Raw genomic sequence first — 22,443 nt, 5'->3', positions numbered from 1 at the left:
TAGGAAGAACAGTATGGGTCTGAGGGAAAATGCCCTGAGGGTGATAGCATCAGACAAGCAGATTGGAGGACCACACAGAAAGAGATCAAGGGCTGCATGCAGCCTGCGGCCCTCAGGTTGGGAACCCCTGTCTTAGAGCATAAATCTGCTCATTTGATAGGATGATCCTAGAGATTAATTTGAAGTGTCCTCTTAAGGATGTATGATAATAAATACAAGGATGCACTTGCATTTTATGGACAGATGAGATGAGATATCTTCAGTTTTCTCTGATGCCTGAAAAACTAGATAATCCCGGGGGTGATGACAGCCAACAGATAGATGAATTTCAGCTGGATTTGAAATGGAGAGGGAAAAGGTCTGCCCCCAATGGCTTCCAGGAGGCAGCTTACAATTTGGGAAGAGGAGCAGAGCAAGTGGCAGCAGCTCTGGTATTGATGGAAACACTGATGCTTAGGATACTGTCTCCCAGATCTTTGGTCTTCTGACTTGCTGTTTTTTAAAAAATAATCAGTACTATATTCATTATACAATGTGACCTATTGGGTTGAATCTTGGTATCTGTTGAGCTTTTACTCTGTTTGTCTAATAAAATACCATCATTTCAGTTTGTGATTACAATGTCTTAAATGCTCTGCTGTAAGAGCAAGGGTAAACAGAGCACGAGATAAAAGGTAGGCAGAGTGGTGGCTAACAAGCCAGATATGCCAATAGGGAGAGATCGAGGAGGAGGAGGAGGAGAAGAGGCTCAAAACAGCTTACAATCACCTTTCCATTCCTCTCCCCACAACAGACACCCTGTGGGGTGAGTGAGGCTGAGAGAGCCCTGATATTCCTGCTCGGTCAGAACAGCTTTATCAGCACCATGGCGAGCCCAAGGTCACCCAGCTGGCTGCATGTGGGGGAGCGCAGAATCGAACCTGGCATGCCAGATTAGAAGTCTGCACTCCTAACCACTACACCAAACTGGGTCTCCAGTTTGGAACATAATATCTCCTCCCCTCCATTATGGAGGATGCTCTAGAGCAGGATTGAGTTTAAATGTTCTAAGGCACCGAGGAAACACCTGATAAATGGGAGACCAGACCAAATTTGAGAGCTGATCAAGGGTACAAAATTCAAGCATTGCCTAGAGGAGAGCAAATAAATGTCCCGGAAGCAATTAGGGTTGAAAAGCAACTCCCATGTACAAAGAAGTTTCAAAGCAGTAGAGCTCTTGTAAATTCAGTGCTGGGAAGTGACAGCCTTTTGGGTTTGTGGAGACAAAGCCAACCTCATACAGTTTTTGAGGCAAGAGACAATCAGAGGTTGTTTGCCATTGCTTGCCTCTGCAGAGCCTCTTGCCCAGCAACAAATCCTAATTTCCCACAGCAGCACACGCTCCCGAGGAAATCCACTGCCAAACCTAGCTGTCCGAGGTGTTCAGCACAACATGCTTGTTTTTAAATACACATTGTGTTATATTTCCATCGACACAGCACTTGAAGGGTCTAATTACACATTAAATGCCAACTAGACCGAGGACCGCTCTCGTAAACAGAGTGGGGAGGAACCTTCAGGGGGACCAAGCTAAATATTGTCGGAGGCACCGGGCACTTTCTCCACTCACATCACATAAGGGGGAGGGGAGCTTGACGGACACACTCGCTCACCTGCACAACAACTTTTGCAACGGAAAGGGAGGCAACCACGGGCATCTCCCGTTGCCTTCTCAGGAGATCCCCGACCAGCCGCCTAACGGGCTTACATCAACAAGTTCCGCAAGCTCTTTCACCGGCATCTTGCCGCTGCCCAATGCTGGGTCCGAAGCCCCGCCCCTCCTTCCTAGAACCGAAAGGGACGCTGGGAGTCGTAGTTTGGCGTGCCGGTGTAGCGGGAGCCCGGCGTGGCCTCTGACCCGCGAGTCACCTCCGTCCACCGTGCAGCGCCCACGTGCGAGCGGGAGACCGGGCCGAGGCGAGACGCGCACTACAAGCCCCGGCGTGCCTTGCTGAGCCGAGCCCGGGAGCATGCAGAGCAGCGGCAGCCCCCGGGGCCACCCCCAGGCGCCCCACTCCAAGGAGAGCGCCGCAGAGAGCGGCGGGGCGGAGAACATGTGGGTGTTTGGCTACGGCTCCCTCATCTGGAAGGTGGATTTCCCTTACCAGGACAAGATGGTCGGGTACATCACCGGCTACAGCAGGCGCTTCTGGCAAGGCAGCACGGACCATCGCGGGGTGCCAGGCAAGGTGAGCGGCGGCGGGCCGGAGGGCTTTGCGGACCCCAGTGCAAGGCGGGTGGCCGGCGTGCTCTGCTTTGGCGTGGGGGAGCCAGAGCCCCCGGGTTAGGGAGGGGGTTAGATCGCGGGGCAAATGTGCGCCATCGGGAACGCAGAGAAGCCCCCAGAATCCAGGCGGACTTTCCTGCACACCGCTCGCTCGCTCTCTGCCATTGTCCTAGTCGCGCCGGTAGTCTTCCTCGCGAGCAAGCCCCCGCTAGCTAACCGAGCGCTTCCCTGATTTCGCATTTTGCGGGTTCTCTTGCGCAGAGAGAAACAAATGCTTGACGCTTTCTCTCCCTGTAGCCCCTGCAATAACCATGAATGCAGGTAAGCAAGGGAGGCAAAAATATTTCCCCGTCTGATCTGATGCGGAGGCGGTGACGTTGATGCTGCAGGGGGTTCCGTTTCTTAAAGCAAAGCCCCCGCGGACAGCTGTGCAGTGTCTCTATTAGTAAAGGGCATTCTAGGAGACTGGTAAAAGCTCCAAAATGAGCTTGTATGACTTCTCTAAAAGTCTTGGATCATCTCTTATGTAAACTCAGACATCCTGCTGCGGTTAGTAAAGCCAGGCACAGAGGCTACTAATGGAAAACAAACTTCAACAATTAAAGCTTTAAAAAAAAAACACTTGAATGGCCTTGACAATTAAGCAAGCTTCCTTAAAATTTCCCCCCAAAACTACAATAATGCTCAGGCCTGAAATTTGTATCAGGATCAACAGAACAAGTATGGCAAATTATCCTTTATGAAACAGGTGTCAGATATGCCAGTTCAGCATCTGTTGAGCAAGCTGTCTAAAGCAGGCTCTTTATTTTTTTTTATTATCTTTTGAATATGTGTGTGGGGGGGGAGGGAAATAAGTCTACTCTTTAGTCTGGCTGTAAATTTTAGCCAGTTCAATTTCTGATGTAAGGCAATTGAGAGATTTATGCCCCACTACTGAAACATATAGGCTCAAATTCCATGGAGTACAATGAGGATCTTTCCTGCCAATATACCATGTGGATTCTGAAGGCAGATCAACACAATCAGAAGAATTTTGAGTGGGAAGTCACATGTTGATTTCTCCAGATAATAATACAAAATCCATATCTGCTCAGTCAGAGTACAGACAGCCTAGTCCTCTGTCCAAAGCTTTCTCAGTACAGAGCTGAAACTGACCTGGAGCAATCTATCATGAGATCCCCTACTAGCATTCTGAAGCAGCTCAGGTACAGTAGTAAACCTGAAACGTTTTGCATACTTACTGAGTCCTTGTTATAATGATGCCAGTTCCAACGTGGTTGTTGCCCTCCCCCCCAGCTCCCACACAATACAATAAGTATTTGAACAAAGTTTGAGTCCAGTGGCACCTTTAAGACCAACAGTTGTATTCAAGAACATGCTACTGGACTCAAATTTGTTCTGCTGCTTCAGACCAACACAGCTAGCTACCCACTGAAATCTTAAGTATTAATTGCCTGGACTAAAGAATTTGGTTGGGAAACAGAACTAATCAATAGTTCTTGCCTCCAAAGCTCTCTCTTCAGGATCCATAAAATACATCCTGTCCTCTCCCTTTCCCATCCTTCTGCCTGTACAAAAATTCTTGTCTCAGTTATCTCAAATCATTACAAGATAACAATCTGAGACAGCCTAACTGAAACTGAAAAGTAGAGATGCTTCCTGTGATTAAGCCTGAGAGATTCTGATCAGTTTGTGTATAAACCTCGAAGAGCTTGCCCAAACAGGTGAGCTAAATTGTTCATTTGACCAAATAATCATAAACATTGTTACCAAAGAGTATTATGCACCAAACTGTATTTTTTCCACTTAGAGTGAACATAGTGCCGGTAATGAATTCTATACGTTACAGTTTGTGTGCGGAACCTATTCCTAACCACTGTTATTGGATGATCCTCAGTTCCAATAGGGAGAGAAATAACTTGCTTGTACTATTGCCCCAAGGTTTATTAAAGTTTTCCTTCTTCTTGGCCACTTTTTGTGAAAAGGGGGGGGAACTAAGTCTCCCCTCTTTAGTCCAAAGTTAAACCCTAGCATCTTAAGTTTATTCCAGCCTAAGCTTTAAGAGCCTCTTGTGGCGCAGAGTGGTAAGGCAGCCGTCTGAAAGCTTTGCCCATGAGGTTGGGAGTTCAATCCCAGCAGCCGGCTCAAGGTTGACTCAGCCTTCCATCCTTTCGAGGTCGGTAAAATGAGTACCCAGCTTGCTGGGGGGTAAACAGTCATGACTGGGGAAGGCACTGGCAAACCACCCCGTATTGAGTCTGCCATGAAAACGCTAGAGGGCTTCACCCCAAGGGTCAGACATGACTCGGTGCTTGCACAGGGGATACCTTTACCTTTAAGCTTTAAGATCTTCTCCATAATAAGGAAAAAACAAAAAAGCATCCCTATTTTAGGCACTTTTCTCACAAATCTATAGATTACATTCTTCCACCCCCAAAAAATCAGGGATTAGCTAAATCTAATATCATAGGATGCATTTTTTAAAAACTACCTGCATTAAAATAACCAACCTTACAGTACTTTGCAACCTTATGTGCCTCATGCAATGCAAGGGGTAGAGAGCTTATATAATTCTAAATAGCATTTGTTGAGCGAAGAAAACAATGGAGTTCAGAAACATCCAGCAATCTGGGAGAATGGCACTGAGGGAGCAGGGCTAGGTTATTTACAGCTGCATGTGCGGCAAATCAGTCAGTCATCAAAAGCCCTTAGCTGACTGCCAACATACATGAAGCAAAACTTAGAAATAAATGACATTCTTCTGTGAATGCAATAATCCTGCCGCTGCTTATCATCGCTTGTAATTCAGAGTATGAACAGTTTGCCACCCATATATCAACTGGGCCTCAGTGTTTTTTAAAACTGATTTGTTCCAGGATTCATATTTATTATTTATTTATTATTTAGACTTGTATTCGGTCCTGTCTCAGCCGACTCAGGACAGATGATAACCTATGTAAGATAATGTGAAATATTACAATACAATCTAAAAACGATTTACATTAAACATTTAAGAATAAATTCATCTTAATATTGCCTATAAAAATCTGTCCTGGGATTGGGGAGGACAAGGTGCAATTTCCCCCAATAGAGTTGTTTGGCAGATACAATTGCAGGCGGGGATGTCTATGAGATCAGATGGTAGCTCTTACTGGCCTCATCCATAGGCCTGGTGGAACAGCTCTGCCGGGTGAGCCCTGTGGAACTGCCATAGGTCCTGCAGGGCTCTGGTCTCATTTGGCAGAGTGTTCCATCAGGCCAGAGCTAGGGTTGAAAAAGCGCTGGCTCTGGTTGAAGCCAGTTTGATCTCTTTGAAGCTGGGTAAGAATCATGTGTTGCTCTTAACAATGTAACATGAAAAAAATTTGAGTTACTGGCAATAGCCATAAAGTAAGGAAACAAATATTTTATAGGAGGGCTTTCTGTAAGGTTCTAGTCCGCAAGATGGAAGGCCCTGCTCTGTAGCCTTGTGGCTCTTACCAGAGTAAAAGAAAGAAGAGCCTCTTCAAATGAACTCAGGGAATGTATAAGTAGATCTTCAGGCCTTTAAAGGCAAGAACCTAGCACCTGTAACTGAACTCCACAAGGAACGTGTCTTGCACTAGCAGAAAGTTTTATGCAATCATTAATAAAGCACTGTAAACAAAAGCCACTGAAGCTTGCTGAGTAGTTGCAGAATGATGCAATACCTAGTACATGGCTGGCAGTAAAAAAAAAAAAAAAAAGGATGTTTTAACAAAAGCCACAGGCTTTCTGAACAAGATTCTGTCAGGCACTGTGAAAACCTGACTCATGCTTGACTGAGCACTTCCAAAGCTCAGCCAACATATTGTTGTCACTTTGAGCATATCTTCACAACCATAAGGACTAGAAACTTTTCAAAGAGAAAAGGAAGTTGATCCTCTTGGTGAGCTGGAGTCTGAACTCACAAGTACTATATAAAGGGAAGTAATATTTGTAACTAATCTGCGCAGAGGAAATATACATGGAACCTGTGCTTCTTTCAGACATACTTTTGCACATTGCTTAGAACACACTGAATTTTTATGAAAAACCACTGCATTTTTCATATATATTAGAAATAAAATTGGCATTACATTTATTCAGAAACACCAGTTCCATTAATCCCCTTTGTAAATGTGGGGACATCATCACTTTAGACATTAAGATAATCTAAACATGCTTCAATGCTCAGAGGAAATACGTCTGTTCACACACTCCATAAAACCTCAGTATTTTTGCGCAGTATCACATCTTGCGCAGTTTTGCGCAGTATCAGGTCTTTATTAAAATGTGATGAACTAGATCTACGTATCAGACATATGTAAAGTAATAGAGAAAATGGAATTACAAAAGTAGAGAACAATTCAATTGTTATAATCAATATATATAATTCTCAACATGGATACTTAAATCCAACCTGAGGATACTTAAATCTAGAGACTAGGAACATGAATAGACAAGAAGAAGAATATAATCTGCTTTGGGTCTTCACAGGGGAGAAAGGCAGGGGAGAAATTAATTAAATACATCTGAAAGCTAGTGGGGCAGGGGAGTACCTTTGTTTTTGACATTTTAAAGATAGGGGAGGAATCATAACAAGTAAAACTAGCAGTACATTTAGAGGGCGGGAAGGAGAGAAGTGAAAAATAACATTCGCCAGGCATATGGTTCTTCCAAAGATATAATTTGTTAGTACTTTTTCAAAGAAACAGAGAAGTGGCCCTAATATTATTCCTGATGAAAATACAATTCCATCAATTGTAATTTTTAAAAAGCACAAATTGTCAAGCACGATAGAAATGTAGAATGTTCTATATAGCTACAGCAATACATTTCCAAAAATTTTGAAGCCACAACAAAAACACTTTTGCTCATTTGTATTTAGGGGGGAAAAAGGGCATTGTATAGAATAGAAAACTATACATAATACTTGACATTTCTATTTAAACTCAACTTACTGATGTAACATCAAGAAAACTAAGATCATGACATCCGGCCCTCTCAATTCCTGGCAAATAGATGGGGAAGAAATGGAGGTAGTGACAGATTTTATTTTCCTGGGCTCCAAAGATCACGGCTGATGGGAACTGCAACAAATAAATTAAAAGACACTTGCTCCTGGGGAGGAAAGCTATGGCAAATCTAGACAGCATCCTAAAAAGCAGAGACATCACCCTGCCAAGAAAAGTGTGTCTAGTCAAGACTATGGTCTTCCCAGTTGCAATGTATAGTTGTGAAAGTTGGACCATAAGGAAGGCCGAGCGTCAAATAATTGAGGCTTTTGAACTCTGGTGCTGGAGAAGACTCTTGCAGGTCCCTTGGAATGCAAGGCCAACAAACCAGTCAGTCCTAGAGGAGATCCGCCCTGACTGCTTTTTAGATGGCCAGATCCTAAAGATGAAACTCAAATACTTTGGCCACCTCATGAGAAGGAAGGACGCCCTGTAGAAGAACCTAATGCTGGGAGCGATTGAGGGGAAAAGAAGATGGGGACGACAGAGAATGAGGTGGCTGGATGGAGTCATTGAAGCAATAGGTGCAAACTTAAATGGACTCCGGGGAATGGTAGAGGACAGGAAGGCCTGGAGGATCGTTTCCATGGGATTGTGATGGGTCGGACATGACTTCACACCTAACAACAACTGATGTAACAACTTAAAATGTGTAATGTATAATTTACTGTATAAAAGTATATTATCTGCATATTTATGGAATATATATATATATGAGAGAGAGAGAGAGAGAGAGAGAGAGAGAGACAAATATACCCAGTACTTGAGTGTGTGTTGCATTCTGCTGCACACTGTGCTTTCATTGCACATGCATAATTGTTTTTGACATCTGAGAGGTGAGGGGGATCATAATAGGTAAAATGATTCAAGTTTACAGTTTGAGTGAGAAGAACCTTGTCCTAAGAAGCATTTCACTTGTTCCAAAAGAAAAACTATGTCAAAGGGGCTTTTTCTTCACCCCAAGATTTTCAACGTTTTCTACTGGAAAAACTGAAATGCCAATGGGGAGGGGGGGAACCCCCTGCTTTTCAGATTTCTCTCTCTCTGTATATGTGTGTGTGTGTGTGTGTGTGTGTGTGTATACACATACACACACACACACACACACACACACACACCACTAAGATTCCTTACAAAATTTGAGAAGGGTTTCTGGAAATAAATAGAACATTTTTGTGAACTCTTGACAATCATTACCTGCCTAATCTACAAACCCATTGAGCTGAAGAGTTTGAATTTAAGACTTTAGTTCCACAGAAGGAAATAGGATGTATTAAATATCAGCTGTAAGCTTGGCTCTAAAGCATGTTTCTCTCCCACTCATTCCATCCTGTCACTATTTAACAGGTACTTACACTGAAGGGAGAGAATGGAAAGAGTATAGTAATAGGAGGGCAAAAAAGTGGAAGATAAAAGCAGGTAAAGGTGCCTTAGTATTCGTTTATCTAGGTCAGTTTTGTCTACTCTGACTGGCAACAGCTCCCTGGGGTCACAGAGCTGCCCTATCCTTTCAACTTAAACTGTCAGGGAGTAAACCTGGCTGAGAACTCTTGCATGTAAAGCAGTTCTTCCATTGAGTTCCCCTAAGGAACTTTATGTAGGGACCAAAAGAAGAAATGACATTGATGCTTGTGACCTGCCATTGGGCAAACAATGGGACTAAAAGCCTCCCATTTCACCTTACACTCTTCCACTTTACCACCATGATTCACGGTTAGGCTTGACAATTAGCATTAGATCAGAGGACAAGGACACTCCTAAACCACAGTTGACAAAACTATTGTCAGCCTGACGAGGCATAAGGGAGATGGGAGTGGGCAGTTCCTCAACAGTTGCTACACAATTGCAACGCTAAAATTAGCCTTTGGGTTGCATTATGGCTATACCAGCTTCAAGTTTCTATTTTACATAGTACTTTTATAGAATGAGGTAATAAGCATTCAGTGAGGTCATGCAGTTAACCAAATTTGTCACATATGTTGTCCTTTGACCCAACTTGTGACTTTTACACCTCTGCAGCCATCCCTCTGAATCTTGATCAAACATTACATTTCCCTTACAGCAAATGATACTATGTTGTAGTCTGAGGCCCCATACTCCCCATGGATTGAGTTTATTTGTATGAATTGTTTCTGGTTTTTGCCACTGACTATTTGACAGTATTATCTCTTTTTAAAATTTTAGCCTGGAAGAGTTGTGACGCTTATCGAAGACCCTGAGGTACAGTAGCCACCTTTTATACCTACACAGTCTTGGATGACTTAAATAAATAGATATTTTTCTATCCCGCCCTTCCCATAAGGCTCAGGGTAGGTTCCATTAAAGTATAAAATACAATATTTAAATTATGTTTTATAAAACAATTTAATCTGATCCATCTGCTGGCTGTCGTATTAGACATTTTTGGGGAGATTCTTATTTTAGTGATGTATTTTGCCTAGTTTTTATAGCAGATGTTTCCTCAAGGGAGGCCAGCCAATTAGATGTCATAGGTTATATTACTGGCCCCAACCAAAGGCCTGGCAGAATGGCTCTGCCTTGCAGGCCCTGCAGAACTGGTTAACATTCTGCCGGGCCCTGGTTTCAGTTGGCAGAGCATTCTTCACTTCCTTGAATGCGTATTTGATACTACAATTGTAGACAATTCCTCTGGACTGTACATGCTTCCTGCATGGCCTTATACCCACAAGAGTTCCTCACTTACCCTTAGCATCAGTGCAGGAAAGAGCTACAGCTGGATGCTGCAAGAAGATGGGGGAGGTCTGTCTTCCCAAGCTCCTTGTGCTCAGAGCATGTTGTACTAAACTCAGTCACCCTACTGTTTCTATTGTGTTGTTTTACATTTTATAATCCACTGTGAGTTTATTATTTGTTTTCATACATCAAAGAGGACATAGGAGAGAGAGATGTATTATTGTGGTAAACCTGGGTTCTTCAACATGTTTACCAAGATAACAGTAGTGGGTAGAAAGGGCATCTGTGGCTGTGAAAAAACCTATAACCCACCCTCATTTTATATGATTACTGGTGTAGCCACATGAATAAATTGCAAGTGGTTGTCCCATCTTATCACTTCTGGCCTTTAGCTGCTAGCCTGCACAAAACCTCTCTCTCATGGTTTCCATGTAAATAACATGTCCACATACATACATATAAACTAGGCAAGCACATACGGAATCATGCAAGCCAGGACGTTTGCCGTTCTTTTCCCCAAACCTAAATTCAGACCAGAGTTCACAGGGTGGTTTTTGGCAAATCCTTGGTTCCAGGTTCCTCCCTCCCTTGGCATCTGACAGGGGGTAGGATGATGGAGCCTCAAGTTATATGAAGCACTGCAAACATTCAAAAAATGTTATCAATGTTAAATAGTATTACTAACTCTTCAGCATATAATTCAGTCATATCCTCTTCTTTGCCAGATTAGAACCTCAGTTAATAGGAAAGGTGTTGCATAACACCAATCTTGTTTGACTCTGGCCCTCTTCCAGTTTTTCTGATACCACGGGCTTTATTTGTAATCCTTAAGTGCAACGTAGCACATCAAGTTCCTTGTGCTTTCAGGATATATTTGGTCAAGGCAAACTTCTTGAAACAATATAGTTATTTTTTTTCCTGAAATGCTAACAGCAAATGGAGATAAATTTAATAGCAGCCATAGACTAACAACCTTTGTAGTTGACAAAACAAGCAAGCAAAATGCAGCACAGTGTCTGTCATTGTGACTTTTCTGTACCTTTCTGGTAAGTGTTTTTCACACCACTGTGCAGTTAGGCCCCATTATGTTAACAGATGTTTCTGTAAGCTCAGAATAATAAGACTTTCCCCCCTGCTACAGTTGTAAAAGCCAAAACCTAGATTGAGGAAAATAATCTGTACTCCATGATACCTAATAATATCATGGAGTATTTACCTAATAATATTGTATAAGCGGGGTGGGGTGGGGTGAGGAAGTAAATTGGCATATTTTTTAATCTTGAGATTGCCATGCCACTTCAGTTTGGCCCATACCATGCAAGATAGATGCAACATGGGTAGCCAGAAGGGCCCTGTCAGAGGTTTCCCAGTTCCGCAGGGCCTGCAAGATGGAACTCTTTCACCAGGTCTTTGGGTGAGGCCAGGGCAATTAGACTGAGTCCCCCCCCCCTCCCAAATCAGTTAGAACATCTGCTACTCCCTGATTACCATGTTACCATCTATCCCCTGAGTCAGGGGGTGTGGGAAGTTGCAGAGTGGCTGAAGGAGGTTATTTTCACCACCAGGGAGGGATAAATTATTTTTCTGGGGTTTTATTGTGTGGAGATTGCCTGGGACTGATGGGCTATGTACTCAGACAGGCATTCCCGGAGGGACAGACCAAAACCAGACCAGCTGAACAAGAGGAGGCATAAAGACGTTTAATAATGTCAGGGAGAGAGTCGTACTTTGTGGAGCCCCACATTTTAGGCCAGAACCACACACTATGAGGCAGACAGTTATCTATTTAATTTCACTTTTATCCCTAAACTAAGTGCAGAGTAAAATCTCATTATCTTTAACCGCTCCTGTGGAGCGGTAGTAATAATTGAGTAAGGGCAATGTGGGAGGAGAAAGGGCGGGCCCTGTCCGGGATAAAAACTCAGAGGGCCCTCCGAGTGTCCATCCAGGGCCAAGTGGCCAATGGGGAGCCACGCAAAGCATGACTCCCCATTGGCCGCTTGGCCCGGCTGGGGAGTCACCACTTGGAGGAAGAAGCCTTCCCCGACAGTAAGTTCACCGGCCAGCTTTCCCTCGCCCTGGGGAAAAGAGCAGGGACGCCACGTCTGCAACGTAGTGTCCCTGGTCCTTTTCTGCCCTGAGGTCCCAGGTCGCTACTGGGTGGGTGGGTGGGCGACAGCCTTCTCCCGGCCCTGGGAACAGCCTCGCCGCATCACCAACGCAGCCAGGCTGATCCTGTGCACCCCACTAGCACCTGCTGTATTACGCTTACAGCGGGCTTAAATTCTAGCTATTAATAATAATAACAATTTCATTTCTTTACTGTCCCTCTCTATAGTGGGCTTGGGGCATTTCATTTCGCAACAATAAAAACACATATCCAATAAAATACCCAATAATAAAATAGAATAATAAAAATACAATACTAAAAGTTAAAAACTCAATCTTCCCCCTGCCCCCATGCCCTCCACTGGCTACCCAGACTGGGGATAGTATAAGTAGTAAAAAGGTAGGAGGGAGCCAAGGAACAGTTCACAGGTATAGTGCTGTTCTGTGCTGTGAGACATGCTTGACAGCTCTATGCACTTGAGCTTCTCTTTCAATGCAGCCCAAAGCACCTAGTCACAACAATTCACTCCACAGCACAGGAATTCCTCCCCTACAGAAAAAGAACTGTGGAAGAAAGATATAGGATCAAGAAGGGAGAATTTGTAACCCTTCCTTTGCCTACCAGTCTTTTCCTCATAATCCTATTATTATTATTAGATTTATTTCCCGCCTCTCCCCACAGGCTCGAGGCGGGTAACTATAATCTCAACCCCATTAAAACCCCCATTAAAACTAATACCAACGTGGCGGCAAAAAATTTTCATCTGCAAATCTCCTCCCCACCCCAATATCTGCTAATGGGAGCCTGCATGTGCAGAAGCATTGTAGTATCCTAATATGCTTCCTTATCCACAGAGTTGTTTGCATGTATCATTGATGGGAAGGGATGCAGAAAAGAGAATTTTTTTTATTTTAAATATATATGTCTGAAGACTTTCACTACAACTTGTTTTAAAAACATGGACAAATTTAACTTTTCTGATTGTATTCTTTGACAGGGCTGTGTATGGGGCGTGGCATACAAACTGCCATTCGGACAAGAAGGCGAGGTAAAAGCGTATCTGGACTTCCGAGAGAAAGGTGGCTACAGGACTACAACTGTCATTTTCTATCCAAAAGATCCCTCCGTGGAGCCCTTTGATGTGCTGCTATATATCGGAACCTGTGAAAACCCTAACTACCTCGGGCCAGCACCTTTAGAAGAGATTGCCAAACAGATTTTTAATGCGGTTGGGCCCAGTGGAAGAAACACTGAATACTTGTTTGAACTCTGCAACTCCCTCAGGGATCTTGTGCCGGAAGATGTAGATGAACATCTTTTTACTTTAGAGAAACTAGTAAAGAAACTTTTGGAACAGGAACAAACCCAATGTCTTAACTGCATATAAAAATCACTTAATGGTTTCAAATACTGTCTTCATCAGCGTAACACGTTCATTGATAGCAGACCGAGGACTCGGAGATGTTCCACATGGACTTTAGGATATTCATTTCAATGTTTCATTCAGGGTACTTTTGTTATCGGTCACTTTAAAGCTATGTTTTCAGGCATTTACTGGGGGGAGTTTTGAATTTTGATAAATTTAAAAAGTGCTTTTCTCTCCATTTCTCAAATATGAGGAAATACTTTAGGCTTTTAAGTATGAGGGAAAGCGTTCTTGATTTTAAATTATTTAGATATTTTTTTAATGTAGCCTGGGACTAAATCCTGCACTTGGATGGATTGTGACAACGTGGCACAACCCTCAAAGCACACTTACTCAAAAGCAGACCTAATGGGGCCAGTTTATAATGCCTTTTGGGTTACAACACTATGCAGTTCTGTACATACTAACTCAGGAGTGAGTTTCCCTGAGTAAAACAAGACTTGCTTCTGAGTAAACATGCATAGGATTAGGCATGTATTGATTTGGAGCAAAATCCTCTATTTACACTTACTCATCCCAATAGGGCCAGTTTGCAGATTAGAGCACTATGACAGTTATTCCTATGCAAGGACCAAGATCCTTCATACAATTACTCTAGAAACACTTTAGTAAGTGCACATTGTATTATAGGATATTTATCACCGAGTTCAACTCCATGGACTTAATAGCTCTATCATTTATAAATTATTTGCCATTTGATAAAAATGGGCAAATCGTTACACGTGAAAGAAATGGTGTTTTCATTTTAGGATTCTCGTAGTGTCAAGATCTTTGAAAACTTATACTTATGGGTGCCTTATTTATTTAAATCGCAAGACTTTTTGATTAAAATTGAAAGTAAGTGGGGATACAACTTTAATCTACAATAGCAGGAATGTTCAGAAATTTCCATCCTTAATCATTAGGCATAACATCTTTGGAAATATTTAAACATGCTGACAAAAGACAACCAGTCCTGAAATCTACACTGGAGCAATTTCAGTGACGGGAGCTCCGGGAATTAAGCCAGTCCTTATGACTCTTTATAGCCAATGTAGTTCTGAAGTAAATTACTCCGTGTGACAGATTAAATCCAGTGCCCAGCATGAAGGCCACACTGCTGATCTCTTACCCATGCTTAAGAAATTGGAAGCAAGATGTGAACAAGGGACCTTCTTGGCATGAATTCTTACCAGTCTTTCCTTGTTGGTTTTAACTATGGATGACAATTGTATCAGTGCTAACTATGCCATTAACTGTGCAGTCCTCTAGTCCAGTGGTCCCCAACCTTTTTATCACCGGGGACCAGTCAACGCTTGACGATTTGGTCCGGGGGGGTTGTCTTTTGCCGAGGGATGTCGCCACCGCTGCCTGAGCCCCTGCTCCGATTGCTTTCCCACCGGCACCCCTGACTTCCCGCTGCCCACCGGGCGGCGCTGCTAGCAGCAGCTGCGCAGTGCCACGCCAAGGGGGAGCCTCAGCGATGGTGGCCATTGGAGAGCACCAAAGCTGAGCTGGTGGCAGAGTAGCAGGGCAGCCCCTGAGGCAGGAGCCAGGAAGGAGGATGAGAAGGAGCCACGGCCCAGTACCGACTGATCAACAGACCGGTACTGGTCCCCGGACCAGGGGTTGGGGACCACAACTCTAGTCTATATCCATTGATTTCAAGAGTCTTAGACTAGAATAACTCTACAGCAGGAGTAGTCAACCTGTGGTCCTCCAGATGTCCATGGACTACAATTCCCATGAGCCCCTGCCAGCATTTGCTGGCAGGGGCTCATGGGAATTGTAGTCCATGGACATCTGGAGGACCACAGGTTGACTACCCCTGCTCTACAGGATAGTACTCTAACTGTAGGAACCCTTTATAGTATTTACACAGGTGTAGGGATCTGATTAAATATGAACGGCTAAGGAAAGAAGGAATTTGTGAGAGAATGAGGAGAAGGAAATGCATCAGCCTGCAGCCAACTCGGGATCACATAACAATGGATAAGAGTTCAGCAGCATGAGAAATGCATAAGGCCAATGATTTCCATCAGAACACTACAAAGTGAACTTGTTAATGGATAATGCTTGAATGGCTCGTCTAAAATAAAATTGACTTAATAATAAATGGTATTACCCTTTAAGACCTATTTAGTTTGGGGAAGCATGACTAAGTGGTAGAACACTTGCTTGGCATGCAGGAGGGGCCAGGTTTAAACCCTCGCATCTCTGGGTGAAAGTACTAGATGACACCTCAGCCTGAGAACCTGGAGAGCCACTGCAAGTCAGAGTAGATGAGACTGACCTTGGTGGCCCAATGGTCTGACTCAGTATAAGGCAGCTTCAGGTGTTAGTTCTCTGCACACAAGTGTGCCCTGGAATTCTGCTTTTTGTTTTATTTTTGAAGAAAACCCCACCTATTCCCATGTTACATGACAAAATACTTAAGAAACTATGAAAAGTTGCCAAGGCAGTTTATAATGTTATGGGGAGGTCTGAGCTTAAAGTCAGAATTCCCACAAGGTGAGCCTAAAGTAGCTCTTTCCATCCAAAAGACTGCATTAGAATAGAGGTACAGGCCACACACAAAATTAGAGACTTCAGTAATAATTCACTAACAAATGTTCTATTCCATTTGGCTTCCTTTGTTTGCACAATTTCCAACCAAAATTGATGAACTCTGTGCTAACGTCTCTGGAAATAGACTTGGGCCTCATTCTTGCAATAGACTAGCATAAGGAGTTTCCGTCCCAATTGTGAATTTCTTGGCTTCTTGGTTTCAGTTATTTTCTTTAAGCCTTCAACAAAGCATGTTTTTGTATTTTAATATATAAAAAGGTTTTTTCCAAATGTCAAGTGCTTTCATATTCTATCAAAAATTTATCTGTATATGTCCACTGTTCATAATGAAGCCTATGATTTAACATCAGGAATAGCACAATCATAATTTAAACTTGTGTCCATAAGTCTCTCTCTCTCAGCACCTGTACAAACTTCACATCTCTCTTTTTGGAAAAGAAGATGCCTGTATTCAGTAAACTCAGAAAAAAGTTGAGGGGATCATATTTTTTGTTGTCAGCCACTCAGTCGAGTCCGACTCTTAGCGATCCCATGGCTCAGCTGTTGCCACAATCTTTTTTGCCAAGAAGATTCTATGGTACAGCTCTGAAACAAGGATCATATACTAGACAGCATTTAAAATGCGAAGATTCCACAAAAGGTGAACTATAAATAGTTTTTCTGAGTTACTTGGAAAATGCAATTATGAATGAGGCAAGGGTTGCACCGGAGAATTACTCCAAATAATAATATTGGTTATGTAGTAAAATCATTTATATAAGAGCTTATAGATCTCTACTGGGAAAAATAATGCTCTGTTAAAATAATGGAGATTTTTCCTATTGATTTCTCTAAATCTAGAATTTTACCCTAATTCACTTTCATTGGCCAGAAACCAGTTCACCTATGCATATAAGGGAATTTTTTGTGTGTTGACCAACAGTTACCTTCCTCAGATACTAAGGAAGATACAAGAACAATAAGACTCTTGCTACTCAAGACAAAGGCAAGCAAGCCCTCAAGAATCCCATGCAGCATCCCCAGAAAAGCATGACTTCTTGACATGAACTCCAAAACCCACTCTCCACGTCTATATCTTCTATATAAAAAATAACTATATACATAGCTCTTTGCTATTAAGTTTTTTATTTCTGCCAGCAACTAAAATGTAAGTCAAAGCTGTTTTGAAAAGATCTCTTAAATCCACAGGAGATTTGATTTCAGACCTTCTCTGCTATTGACTGTGTCTTTCTGAGCTGCTTTCATCAAAGGGATGGTGCTGCTGCAAGTGAACAAATACACAGAGTCCAACCTACCTATTTTAGGCTTAGTGGCAAATTCTAAAACAAGTATCCACTTTTCTACAGAAAACAGTCTTCCCCAAAAACAGTGAGAAAACTGAGCACTCCCCAAATGGATATATAGTCTTTATAAAAAAAACACAAGGGCTAGAACAAGAGATTTCTTTCTGTGACGGGTAAGCTAATTGTAGGTATAGACAGTATCAATGAAGTCACACACCTGCATCTTCATGCAGCCTTGAACATTAAACCACAAAGGTTAGCATAATAGGGGGAAATATGAAACAAAATTCTCCATCAATACCAAATCCTATTACATTAAGAACTTTCCTTTGTTAACAGAAAGGCACCAACTTTATTGAGCTTACTAGAAGCAAAGCCCGGTGCACCCAAGAAAGTACCGGGCGCTAGGAGGCACATCTGGATTGTGGCCTTCATGGGTGCTGGCCATAAGGCAAAAGGATAAATCATGGTTTTGACAGCCTCCTCCTCCCCCATCACTTCAGGACTCCTGGAATCATGGTGCCTGTAGCATGTGCTACTAGGATAAATCACTCACCAAACCAAATTCCAACTTATCTTGGGTTAGAAAGACTCCCAGAAAATGAGAACTCATTTTGTTTCATTTTTCTTTCAAAATGAGGGTGGCTGTGGGGGATGAGCTGTCACTTTCCTATCAAGTCCCTTGTGGAGTTACTCAGGGTGTGATGCCCTCCCCCATGCTCTTTAACATCTTTATGTGCCCGCAGCTAGTGCAAAGTTTCGGGCTGGGCTGTCACCAATATGCCAATGACACCCAGCTCCAGCTCCTCATGGACGGCCGCCCTGACTCCCCCCCCCCAAACCATTTGCCAGATGTTTGGAAGTAGTGGCTGAATGGCTTGAGCACAGTTGTCTTAAATTTAAACCCCTCTAAAACAGAAGTCCTGTGGCTGGGAAGTAGGAGGGCAGGTCAGGAAGTGCACTTACCCGTCCTTGCTGGGATGCAACTAATGACTGCCCCCCAGGCCAGGAATTTGGGAATGACCATAGATTCCTCACTAACTCTGGAGACACACGTCAAGAGGGTAGCCTGCCAGCCGTTCTTCCACCTTCACCAGGCTCAGCTACTAGCGCCCTACCTGCCTTCTGATCACCTGGCCATGGTGATCCATGTGACAGTCACCTCCAGAATAGATTTCTGTAACTTGCCCTATGTGGGCCTCCCCTTGTCCTTGATTCAGAAACTGCAACTGGTGCATAATGCAGCTGCTAGGATCCTCATGGGGACACCTTGGAGGGCCCTCATCCAGCCTGTACTGAGACAGCTGCACTGATTGCTGGTTGCAGCCCGGATCTGGTCCCAGGTTTTGATCTTAAAGGCCCTTCTCAGTCTGGGACTCACATATCTGAGGGACTGTTGTCCTATGCCTCCCGCAGGGCTTTGCACTCTGCAGGTACTAACTTGTTGGTTGTTCCCGTCCCTAAAGAAGCTCACCTGGCCTCAACCAAGGGCCTTTTTGGTCTTGGCCCCCACCTGGTGGAATGAGTTCCCAGGAGAGCTGTGGGCCCTGTGGGAGCTTTCTGCATTCTGCAGGGATTGCAAGGCAGAGCTCTTTCACCCAGTTTATGGTTGAGGCTACGGGCCGAGAGGAAGATCTGGTGCCTCCCCCCTTGGTGTCAAAGGCAGCAATACGCCAGGGTCACCTATTGGTGCCAGGTTATGGCTCCCTCTCGACACTCCCCCATTGCATGCTATTATGGGGAGGTTGAATAGTTGATTTATAATGCCATATTTCCTACTCATGTGTTCTAATTTCTTTTATGTCCTGCTTTAATTTTTAATGGAGTTCTATTGAAGTTTTTTTATGGACTGCTGTGACCTGCCACAAGCAAGAATGTAAACTATCAGACAGCTAACAAGATTTTCACAAATGAGAGGAAACAGAGCTATAAGTTAAAGTGGTATGGATTTACTTACTTAAACAATGTCTTACTCTAGAAAATACAGCTGAATCACATACTGATGTATCTCAGTTATCAACAAGTCTCTGCTTTTTGTGGTATCCCATAGAATCTTTCACCAAGAGACTAACACAAATTGAGACAAAAGGAGCAGGTCACAGGTACCAGCTAACTTGTTTGCTGTGCCCTGACAAGGAAGAGGAAAAGAAGTCACCACTACTAACCATGTACACATCACCCCATCCTCTTTTTAGCCAATATCCACAACAATTTCTTAGCTTTTGGAGAAGTAAGCTAAGTCAAGGCATGTTTGGCATTGGAAGTAATCACTCCACTAAAGTAAACAGACTTTGCTCCAGATACCTTGGCATTCTGCTAAGGTAGGGATAGAATATTTTGTGCACGAACATCAAATAAGTTAACTGTACCTCTGAGCTGGTTCTTCCCTCTTCACTTGTTCATGAATCTTGGGGGAAGAGAGAATCTTCCCATCAACAAGCATTCAAAAAAAGCATCTGGAACACTTATAAGCTCTCTGTATATCCATGGTTCTGCCATAGAAAATAAATATCAGTAATGAGAAAAGGAAGACAAAGTAATTTGAATAAAATTAAGCATACTTGCAAGGGAGTAAATCCCACTGAACTCAGTGGGATTAATTCTGAGTAAATTGTTTTAGCACTGGGCAATGATACTATTGTTTCATTTTAATTCATTTCTACCTCTGTTACTGAGTATGCCATCTTAACAATATTATTCATGTACAAAGCAGAATCGCAGGGACTGCAGTTCTCCAGTGTCCACCAAATCTTTGTCTGAACATTTTTCAAAGGGTTTCAAGATCTGTTAATTTGGAGACCAGCTAGCCAGTTTTTCTGTTGTAAGATTAAAGTTTTAGCATAAAACATACCATATGAGTATCATAGGGATTTACTGCACAGAAAACATTTTGCACATTCTAAAGACCTACTAAAATGTATTATTTATTTATTATATTTGTATACCGCCCTCCCCGAAGGTTCAGGGCAGTTCACATGAAACAGAACAGAAACAGTACAAATAACTTAGATCAGTGGTCCCCAACCTTTATTAGGCTGGGGACCGGCAGGGCATCGGGCCATGACCGCGGGGACTGCGCCCGCGCGGGCCACGGCCACACATCGGGCCGCGCCCGCGAGCCGCACCCGTGGATCGGGCCGCGCCTGCGGATCGGGCCGCGCCCGCGGATCGGGCCATGCGGGCGCGCCCTGCACGGGCGCAGCCCGGCCCTGATTCCCTCTCCTCGCCCTCCCGCAGTAAGAAGCTTCCCGGGCCGCAAGCTTGCGGCCTGGGAAGTTTTTTACTGCGGAGGGGGGGGCGGGGAGAGGGAGCCGCAGCCCGGCGCCATGGCCTTTGCGGCCCGACTGCAGGTTGGGGACCACTGACTTAGATTAACAATGATGAATGAAATGAAACAACAAGCAACATGGAACCCTAGAAAAATTAAACATTAAAGTAACTCATACTGATAGCTCAGTGGGTTGTGCGGAACTGCAGTGGGTGCTGTAGGAGGGAGCTTAGGAGGAGGGCCCTTGGGAAGTGATGGTACAGGATGACATCAACCAAATGCCTGGTGGAGGAGCTCCCTTTTGCAGGCCCTGCAAAGTGCCACAATTACAATTAGTTCTTTTAAAATAATTTGACCTTTAAGTTGACGTGTACTGAGCTGCTGTTATTCACACCAAGCCTTCAGAAGACGAAGAAGAGGAAGAAGAAGAGTTGGTTCTTATATGCCGCTTTTCTCTTCCCGAAGGAGTCTCAAAGCTGCTTGCAGTCACCTTCCCTTTCCTCTCCCCACAACAGACTCCCTGTGAGGTGGGTGAGGCTGAGAGAGCCCTGATATCACTGCTTGGTCAGAAAAACCTCATCAGCACAAGGAAGTCCAAGGTCACCCAGCTGGCTGCATACAGGGGAATGCAGAATCAAACCCGGCTTGCCAGATTAGAAGTCTGCACACCTAACCATTACACCAAACACTCGATGCACATTCTTCTCTATGTAAACAATGTGACAAAGTGAGGAAAATATTTCAGATAAAAGTCCCATATTTTATAGCATATTAAAGTCCTTAATAGAGCCTCTTGTGGCGCAGAGTGGTAAGGCAGCCGTCTGAAAGCTCTGCCCATGAGGCTGGGAGTTCGATCCCAGCAGCCGGCTCAAGGTTGACTCAGCCTTCCATCCTTCCGAGGTCGGTAATATGAGTACCCAGCTTGCTGGGGGGTAAGCGGTAATGACTGGGGAAGGCACTGGTATTGAGTCTGCCATGAAAACGCTGGAGGGCGTCACCCCAAGGGTCAGACATGACTCGGTGCTTGCACAGGGGATACCTTTACCTTAATAGAATCATAGAATCATAGAGTTGGAAGGGGCCATTCAGGCCATCTAGTCCAACCCCCTGCTCAACGCAGGATTAACCCTAATCATCCTAAAGCAATAGCCTAATAGCCTAACGAACTTGCACCATGCTACCTCTGCAATTTTTCTGAAAAGCCTCATGACACGAACATTTCTCATATTTATTGTCGAGTCTCCTAAAATCTTAAACATTACTAGTTCCACAGTTTAATCCCATACATAGTGAAGCCTAATGATATGAAATCAATAAACAGGGGCATGGCTCAACAGAAGAATACAAACTTGGCAAACCCCACGATATCTGAGCCTAAAACTATCAGTAACTACATTAACTGATCAGGAACAATTATTAGACGCCTACATTTTGCCAGCTTGGCTTTATAGGAACGAGACAGTTTGGGCATGCGCAGCCCCACAGTCCATTCAAGCCGAAACCTCTTAGACGAGGGCAGGATCCATCACCCTCTCTTGCTAGCGAGCGCAGATAAACGAATCGTGTTGGAGTTACTCAAAGCGGGCATAGGGTGGGAAAAGAGCGACCACTCAGACGGCCTTCAACGCCCACGGACCTCTGGTCCTTACCTCCATCTGTCTCCCTAGGCAACAGGCATATCCCCCGGATGTTGACAACCGTCCGCTCCTTCGTCCCCTGTGGTGCCCCCCCCCGAGCGGGAACTCAGTGCGAAGACACCATAGAGAGTGAAACGCAGAGCGGCTCTTCTTGCAGGCGGAAGCCGCGGCCTTGCGCACCCTTTAGTTCATTTCGC

At 43.9% G+C, this 22,443-nt stretch overlaps 2 protein-coding genes across 9 annotated transcripts in view; one reads left to right on the top strand and one right to left on the bottom strand.

Moving 5' to 3' along the window:
• The window catches only part of ASB3 (ankyrin repeat and SOCS box containing 3), a 43,908-nt gene extending 21,493 nt beyond the window's left edge, over positions 1–22,415 (bottom strand). The window contains exons 1-3 of one of the 8 annotated variants that reach the window (XM_077334374.1): positions 22,259–22,391; positions 20,788–20,919; positions 19,711–19,833 (exon numbers count right to left, since the gene is read on the bottom strand). In XM_077334374.1, the coding sequence (XP_077190489.1) occupies positions 19,711–19,784 (74 nt within the window). In that variant the 5' untranslated portion in view covers positions 19,785–19,833; positions 20,788–20,919; positions 22,259–22,391. The other 7 variants (XM_077334391.1, XM_077334363.1, XM_077334399.1 and 4 more) reach the window with 7 other exon arrangements.
• Positions 1,861–13,496, top strand: CHAC2 (ChaC glutathione specific gamma-glutamylcyclotransferase 2). The gene is made up of 3 exons (XM_077334450.1): positions 1,861–2,228; positions 9,466–9,501; positions 13,083–13,496. The coding sequence occupies exons 1-3, from the start codon at positions 2,010–2,012 to the stop codon at positions 13,470–13,472; spliced, it is 645 nt and encodes a 214-aa protein (XP_077190565.1). The 5' UTR covers positions 1,861–2,009; the 3' UTR covers positions 13,473–13,496.
• Positions 22,416–22,443: the final 28 nt, after the last annotated feature.

Source organism: Paroedura picta, chromosome 1, assembly GCF_049243985.1.
Source record: "Paroedura picta isolate Pp20150507F chromosome 1, Ppicta_v3.0, whole genome shotgun sequence".
In the NCBI taxonomy this organism is placed as follows: Eukaryota; Metazoa; Chordata; class Lepidosauria; order Squamata; family Gekkonidae; genus Paroedura; species Paroedura picta.
The sequence above is the reverse complement of the archived record's forward strand: the minus strand, read 5'-3'. Positions and strand labels throughout refer to the sequence as shown.